Source organism: Physeter macrocephalus, chromosome 20 (genome assembly GCF_002837175.3).
Source record: "Physeter macrocephalus isolate SW-GA chromosome 20, ASM283717v5, whole genome shotgun sequence".
NCBI lineage: Eukaryota > Metazoa > Chordata > Mammalia > Artiodactyla > Physeteridae > Physeter > Physeter macrocephalus.
In genome coordinates this window covers 24644447-24653070 of record NC_041233.1, presented here as the reverse complement: position 1 = coordinate 24653070, position 8624 = coordinate 24644447, and the positions used below count along the sequence as shown (strand labels likewise).

Here is an 8624-nt window from a genome sequence, read left to right as displayed (position 1 = left end):
TACAGTTTCCTTTGCTGTGCAAAAGTGTTTATGTTTCATTAAGTCCCATTTGTTTATTTTTGGTTTTATTTACATTTCTCTAGGAGTTGGGTCAAAAAGGATCTTGCTGTGATGTATGTCATAGAGTGTTCTGCCAAGTTTTCCTCTAAGAGTTTTATAGTGTCTGGCCTTACATTTAGGTCTTTAATCCATTTTGAGTTTATTTTTGTATATGGTGTTAGGGAGCGTTGTAATTTCATTCTTTTACACGTAGCTGTCCAGTTATAGATTAGGTGACCATAGGTGCATGGGTTTATCTCTGGGATGGCAGGATATTGAAGGGAAGAAAATGAGTTTAGGGTATTTATTCCGGCTGTCTTTTCTCCATTGTATATTCTTGCCTCCTTTATCAAAAATGACTACGATCTTCTTAGGGCAGGGTCTACCTTAGTTCTGTATCATGGGTAATTAGCATATTGAATGGCTCAATTCAATGAGTATTTATTGACTTGAACTTCAAGGGTAATAAATATTTACTGAATTGAACCTCAAGGTACTTTGCCAATATTATGCTGTGAGGCAAGAATTTACATGCAGTGGAGTGAAAGGAAAACAAGTTCAGTGATAAAACATCAACCGCAGACCACCTAGAGATGGGAGCAGACTTTATTATTGCAGACAAGGAACAAACACTATACCTTCAGAAACCCTTATTCAATCTATGGATGATAAAGAGAAACTTTTTTTTTTTTTTTTTTTTTGGGGTATGCGGGCCTCCCTCTGCCGCGGCCTCTCCCGTTGCGGAGCACAGGCTCCGGACGCGCAGGCTCAGCGGCCATGGCTCACGGGCCCAGCCGCTCCGCGGCATGTGGGATCCTCCCCCCCTGCATCGGCAGGCGGAGGCGCAACCACTGCGCCACCAGGGAAGCCCCAAGAGAAACTTTTATCTTCAATGCACTCTTGTTTCAAACATCTATTCCCCCAAGCGGATGCCGTTAGCTTCTTATCTCTACTGAAGGGACCAGTGATGAAAGTGAAGCCATATGTGACCTACACTTATTTAATAAGTGTAATATTTTCAAAAGCCAAAATTAAAATATAGAAAAAGAGAACATCCTGTAATTAGTTTCTCTAAAAAAAAAGTAATGGAGCAAGTTCTGTACCTTCATTAAGGACGGCCTAAGTCTATCCTTTCAAGAGACTTGGGAATCAGGGCAGGAACTGCATGATTCAGGGAGGACTGAATGTGGATTCTCCTTCTGCGGCCTTAGGGATAATGATTTTTTTTTTTTTTGGCCGTGCCGCGCAGCCAGCAGGATCTCAGTTACCCGACCAGGGACTGAACCCAGGCCCCAGCAGTGAAAGCCTATGGTCCTAACCACTAGGCAACCAGGGAACTCCCAGGGATAATGATTTTGACTGCTGAAAGCCCTACAACAGACTCTCAGGTATATGGCATATTTTGTCACTTAAGTAGGAAACACAGTTTACAGATATTTTCTGTAGGATCTGGGAGCTTTTGTAACACCAGTGGAGTTAGCTCCACATGAAACTACAAAGTAAAATGATAAACATGCCCCAGTGGCATCTATAGGAACCTATTTTTGACTGCATGATAAAAGCGATTGCAGTGAGCTTTTGTAAACAGAAGACAAAAAAAACCTGAGATTTGAACACTCATGATATTTTTATACTTATTGTGAGTGACTGCAACCTCCTGGGACAAAGTCTCAATGTATGTCAGAGGAGAGCTATGTGCCACTCAGAAGTTACCAAATATAAACAATAGAACAAACTGCTAACTTCGTAAAAGAACAGTAGGAGTGATACAACTTGTGCTTTGCCCTAAAGATCCTAAAAAGCAAAACATCTACAAAAACATCCAGGTTAAGGTCTTAAACCTGGGGCCTCACTGGAACTGGGACTGAGATCCAAAAAGTTCCTTGCATTCTTCTTGATTGGAACACTTCTTTTAAAAATGCATTTTCTTGCTGTCCACCTGAAACATTGTAAATCAACTAAACTTCAATAAAAAATAAGTAAGCTAGAAGGATATATTGTACAGCACAGAAAATATAGCCAATATTTTATAATAATTTTTAATGGAATATAATCTATAAAAATTTTGAATCGTGTTAATCACCTGAAACTAATATAATATTGTAAATCAACTATACCTCAATAATAAATAATCACTTAAAAATGCATTTTCCCCTTTAAGTATAATAGTTTGGAAACCATAACACACTAAGATTATCAAACTTAAACTGTTTTTTCTTATTAATTTATACCCCCATAACATAGGAGCAGGGTTTATTTTTAAATAAATAAATTTATTTATTTATTTATTTTTGGCTGCGTTGGGTCTTCGTTGCTGCGCGTGGGCTTTCTCTAGTTGCAGCGAGCGGGGGCTACTCTTCGTTGCGGTGTGCGGGCTTCTCATTGCGGTGGCTTCTTTTGTGCAGCATGGGCTCTAGATGCACAGGCTTCAGTAGTTGTGGCGCACGGGCTTAGTTGCTCCGTGGCATGTGGGATCTTCCCAGACCAGGGCTCGAACCCGTGTTCCCTGAATTTGCAGGCGGATTCTTAACCAGTGTGTCACCAAGGAAGTCCCAGAGTGGTGGGATTCTGGATGATTTCCCTTTTTAAAAAAAATTGGTGGGCTTCCCTCATGGCGCAGTGGTTGAGAGTCCGCCTGCCGATGCAGGGCACACGGGTTCGTGCCCAGGTCCGGGAAGATCCCACATGCTGCGGAGCGGCTGGGCCCGTGAGCCATGGCCCATGAGCCTGTGCGTCTGGAGCCTGTGCCCCACAACGGGAGAGGCCACAACAGTGAGAGGCCCGCATACCAAACAACAACAACAACAAAAAAAATTGGTAACTGTATTTTCTGATTTCTATAGAATGACTATTTTTTAACGTTTATAATAAGAAAAAAGGGACTTCCCTATGGTGCAGTGGTTAAGAATCTGCCTGCCAATGCAGGGGACACGGGTTCGAGCCCTGGTCTGGGAAGATCCCACATGCCACGGAGCAACTAAGCCCGTGCGCCACGACTACTGAGCCTACGCTCTAGAGCCCACGAGCCACAACTTCTGAGCCCGTGTGCCACAACTACTGAAGACCGTGTGCCTAGAGCCCGTGCTCTGCAACAAGAGAAGCCACCGCAATGAGAAGCCCGCGCACAGCAACAAAGACCCAACACAGCCTAATTAATTAATTAATTAATTTAAAAAAAAAGAATCCCACCACTCAGAGATGATCATTGTTTATACCTTGGAATTCTCCAAACTATTTATTAATATTATGCATCTATACATATACAATAAGTACTTTTAGAACTGATCTACTAATTTGTAGCCTTTTTTGTAAGCATATTAACATTTTTCACACCATATTCTTTACTGCTAGAATTTTATTTTTCTTTTTTTTAAATAAATTTATTTATTTATTTATTTATTTTTGGCTGTGTTGGGTCTTCGTTTCTGTGCGAGGGCTTTCTCTCGTTGCAGCGAGTCGGGGCCACTCTTCATCGCGGTGCACGGGCCTCTCACTGTCGCGGCCTCTCTTGTTGCGGAGCACAGGCTCCAGACGCGCAGGCTCAGTAGTTGTGGCTCATGGGCCCAGTTGCCCCGTGGCATGTGGGATCTTCCCAGACCAGGGCTCGAACCTGTGTCCCCTTCATTGGCAGGCGGATTCTCAACCACTGCGCCACCAGGGAAGCCCGAATTTTATTTTTCTTATGATTTTTTATTCATTTTCAATACATTTAATCACTTTAACTCTCATTTTTTAGACTTCAGTAATTCTGTTATTGTTCTTAGAGTCTCAGCCTGAGAACTGTAAATAACCCAAATGTCCAACAATATCTAAAACAAGTATTGCAATTTTGTTGTCTTCTCACTCTTGCTCATGTAAGATTGTGTATGTTTATGTGCCTTTAAATATTGAACTGGGCACTCATGTATGGCAGAGCTTTCAGTGTGGGAAGCCCTGGTTGTGATTGTATCCCTCCAGAGGGGTTTTACATCTGCAAGTCTACAAATACTACTTAAAGTCTTTTCTTAGGTTGAGGGTTTTGGACCACACCACATAGATGGTGCAAATTTAAACCCCAAAACTGAATGAGAGCAGGCCACTGATTTCAAATTCACAGATTTTAAATTTGCCCAGGCTGGGGACAAAGAAGTCCTTTATCACCTTCCTGTACTGGTGTAGATTTTTTTTTTTCTAGTCTGCCTTTCACTGTGGTTTAGTTCTTGGGGGAGGGAGTTGTGGGGGGATGGGGGAGGTATGCAGATGGTATGCAGGGACTGGAGTTATCTACCTTATTTTCAGGAACCTTAATGAACTATTATTCAATATAGTTTTTAATTCTATCATATGGGTATATCATGATTTTATTAATTTTTCCCTTACTGTTCATTCATCCATTCAACAATATTTCAGTGCCTACTATGTGCCAGATACTAGGGTTTTATGCACTAGGGGTACCATAGGGGAAAAGACAAAGTTCTTATCTTTTTTTTTTTAAGTCTTCATTGAATTTGTTACAATATTGCTTCTGGTTTTTTTATGTTTTGGTTTTTTGGCCCCAAGACATGTGAGATCTTAGCTCCCCAGCCAGGGGTCAAACTCACACCCCCTGCATTGGAAGGCGAAGTCTTAACCACCTGCCAGGGAAGTCCCCAAAGTTCTTTTCTTAAGAAAAGAACTTATATTTAAGTATGTCAGACATTTTAGATATTGGAAATTTAGTTGTTTAGAAATTCTCTAATTATAAATAATTTGCATTGAACATCTTTATACGTAAATCTTCATCATACATCCGTAATCCCCAATATAGGATTTTGAGATATTTATATTTTATAATTCAATGGACCAAAGATATAATAATCAGAGCTCAGTTTGGTCAAAACTCACCGTGTCTTAGTGACATAGGTTGACAGCAGCCTACAGCACCAAAAAGATTTTCTCCTGCGAGTAATTCCACAATACAAGGACATTGTCAGGTCCTTAGGGGAAAGAGGAGTTTAGAAAAAAAAAAGAGAGAGATCATAGCATGCAATTTAAAGTAATGAATCACCAAGAGGGTTATACTTTAAGCCAGAATAGGATCACTATTTAATATTAAGGAAAGATAAACTGAATGGGAGTCAGATGATCTGGCTTCTAAATTGCATTTATACTGCTAACTAGCTGTGGGATTTCAACTTTTCAGGACCTTTCCTAATCCACAAAATTGAAACCTGTTCTGCCTACCTAATAGGTTGTTGTGAGAATCAGCTAACTATCCATGAAAAAATATGTGCTCCTCCTTCCATATTGTGGAATTCTTGTTGGGTGGTATTTGCCAAGCCAAGGCCTACATTTCTCTCCTCCTTTGGTCCTTTGGTAGGACCAAAACTAGGTCTTAACAATGGAATGTGACTAGAAGTGATGTGTATCTCTTCTAGGCTGACACAGTTAAGCAGTGGTATGCCTTCTTCATCCTTTATCCCCGTCTGCTTGGAAGACTCTGGAATGGCAGAGCCATTAGATGGAAGAGCCTGGATCCCTGAATCACTACATGGAGAAAAGCCACCCACCAACCAAAGAGTCCCCACCTTGGACTACTTGTGAGAGAGAGATAAGCTTCTACCATATTAAGCCACTGAAATTTTGAAGTTTTTTACAGCAGCTAGCACTACCCTAATAGACCAAGTAAGCCTAGGAGTGTCTCCAGAGTAATGGAGCCAAGTTCCTCAGAATACATGAAAAGCAAAGTCCTTTTGAAAATGAAGTAAGAAGAATCCTGTAGATAAGAAAAATATAAAATTACAGGCATTTAGGAAAACATTTCAAAAGGCAGCTATGCAAACCCACATGGATCTAAGATACTTTTTAGATCTCACTGTGAGAGGAAAAATAATTCTATAACTTAAGAATCCATTCTGCAGAAGGTGATTTCTTTTAAATTGTATAACAGTAAGTGTTTTATCCTCCCTGAAAAGTACAGTTCACACTAGCAATAAAAAAGTCAAAGAAGTTCCAATGAAACAAGAAAATCAGTACAATTAAATAACCAACCACCCTTTTAACTGTGCCCAAGGGAAGCAAGCTTTGACACTAAACCACCAAGGAATGTCTAAAGTTTAGGCCTACTTCTTGGTTGCATAATTATGAATCACTGATGCCTAATACTTGGACAGTTTTGGCTATAATCTATGTCCTAACCAAGGATAAAATATATTTAGTAAGTGACATTCAACAAAATATTTATTGAGTACTGACTTTATGCAAGCTCTCTTAAGGGACACAATAATGTATAGGATAAACATCCCTCAAGGGACTCTAGCAGGATAGAGAAAATAAATATATAGCTTTCACAGAAGGCGGTATGTGATATGTGGGTTATAAAGCACTCTAGGAGAATATTAAAAGTATAATCCTTATTTTAATAACCCAAAGACTTCTGTGATATACTGGAGGAAATGAATTTAAAGTCAACATTTCTGTCTCATATACAACTCTGAGAGTGTAAATTGATATGCTATTTTTGGATGGCAATTTGGAAATATCTATCAAAACGTGAAAATAAGCATCCCTTTCCCCTAGCAATTCCACTTCTAGGAATTTATCCTAGGAAGAAAAGGATATGTACAGGAATGTTAACTGAAAATTATGATAAATGGAAAAATACACAGCTATTAAAAATAAACAGATAACAGTAGAAAAAATATATGTAGTAACAGGGAAAGATATTCAGAATATATTATTAAGTAAGAAAAGCAAGTAGTATTTGGTTAGTTTAGCATGATCTAATTAATTTATAAAGAAAAGGATATATACATATACATACCAATATAATTAATTGGATATATATTTATTTATATTTTTTGAATGACTAGAAGTCCACATACCAGAGTGTTAACAGTGACTAATTTGAAAGAGTGGGATGGACACAGGGGTTGAAAAGGGTACTTGTAATTTTTACATTTCTGTACTTAAAAAAAATTTTTAACCATGTGTTCATATTTCTTGTACAATAAGATAGCATGTAATAAAACAGTAGTTCCCAGGACTAACTGCACTGTGAGGCTTTTCCCAGGCCATTGTTCGCAGTAGCACTTCATCTCATTCCCTGAGAACCGTAGGGAATTTCTTTGGTGAGTTCCTTGAATTCCTTTGGTGAGACTGTAAGAGTTGTTTGTAGTATGACTACCAACTAATCTGTGTGGCCCACTGTGCTTCGCTGCCTGACGTTTTGCCTAAATGCAATGCCTACTAAATTAACCTTAGCCAATTGTGGATTATCATGTCCTGCTGACTCATATGTTGGTGGTCACCGAGCTTGTAGAAGACATAGTAAAGTTCCTAATGTAGCTTAAAAAAAATTGATAATCAAGAGGAAAACCAAATATATTTTAACTGAGAATTGTATCTTCATTGGTACAGTCATAAACTCAGTAAAGATTAAGTCTAATACCTTTTCTAAATGGTCCCTTGTTTATTTTTTATACACACCTTATATAAAAGCAGTGTAGACTACTTAAAAGTCAAAGAAGAGAAAATGATTTCCTTAAAATTCAGCTTTAACCATATTTTTCTCTTTCAAATAGATCATTTAAATTATCAAGTTAATATAACTATATTACAGGACATCTAGAAAACAGAATTGTAAGAGTGCCCATAATATCACCCCATTAATATAACTCATAATTTATATACTAGTCTTTTGCACATACAACCTTTACACATTTATAATCAGTAAACGGGCTTCCCTGGTGGCGTAGTGGTTGAGAATCTGCCTGCCAATGCAGGGACACGGGTTCGGGCCCTGGTCTGGGAAGATCCCACATGCCGCGGAGCAACTAAGCCCGTGAGCCACAACTACTGAGCCTGCGCGTCTGGAGCTTGTGCTCCGCAACGAGAGGCCCCGACGGTGAGAGGCCCGCGCACTGCAACTAGAGAAAGCCCTCGCACAGAAACGAAGACCCAACACAGCCAAAAATTAAATAAATAAAAATTTATAATCAGTAAACATTTTTTCAATTTGCTTTCATGAAACATGTCATAAGCAGTTTTCCATGTTTTTGTATAAGCTTTACTTATTGATTTTTTTTGACTGCATAATATTATACCAAGTAGACTCCCATCCTTATTTTTCTAAATATTCCCCTAATTTTAGACATTTAGGTGGCTCTGATTTTAAATTACCAGAAATAAAATACTGCTAAATACTTCTGTGCTGATATTTTCAGGTTACCTCTTTAAGATAAGTTCCCCTACATAGAACTACTGGGACAAAATTTGTTTTAAAATTATATGGCTCTTTCTACACATTGCCACACTTACAAAGTTTGATAGCATTTGGTTAAAAAAGAAAAGAACTTTTATATTTCTTTGATCACTATTGAGATTCAAAGTGTTTTCAGATTTAATAGTTCTAGCGCCCCTTTTGTAAATTGTCTGTTTGATGTCCTATGCGCATTTATTTATTGTGGTTTTACTCTACTTTTGACCATTCTAATTTTTTTTTTTTTTTTTTTTTTTTTTCCGGTACGTGGGCCTCTCACTGTTGTGGCCTCTCCCGTTGCGGAGCACAGGCTCCGGACGCGCAGGCTCAGCGTCCATGGCTCACGGGCCTAGCTGTTCCGCCGCAT

The 8624-nt window shown here is 38.9% G+C and overlaps 1 protein-coding gene and 1 long non-coding RNA gene across 2 annotated transcripts in view; one reads left to right on the top strand and one right to left on the bottom strand.

The window, feature by feature from the left end:
- The window catches only part of LOC114484599 (uncharacterized), a 16812-nt gene extending 8320 nt beyond the window's left edge, over window positions 1-8492 (top strand). Inside the window, exon 3 of the long non-coding RNA XR_003677725.2 lies at window positions 5436-8492. This is a non-coding gene — a long non-coding RNA (uncharacterized lncRNA). The remainder of the gene's footprint in view (window positions 1-5435) is intronic.
- NUDT13 (nudix hydrolase 13) overlaps window positions 1-8624 on the bottom strand; it is a 19006-nt gene that overhangs the window by 8475 nt on the left and 1907 nt on the right. The window contains 1 exon segment of the mRNA XM_024132062.3: window positions 4903-4994. Coding sequence (XP_023987830.1) covers window positions 4903-4985 — 83 coding nt within the window. The 5' untranslated portion in view covers window positions 4986-4994.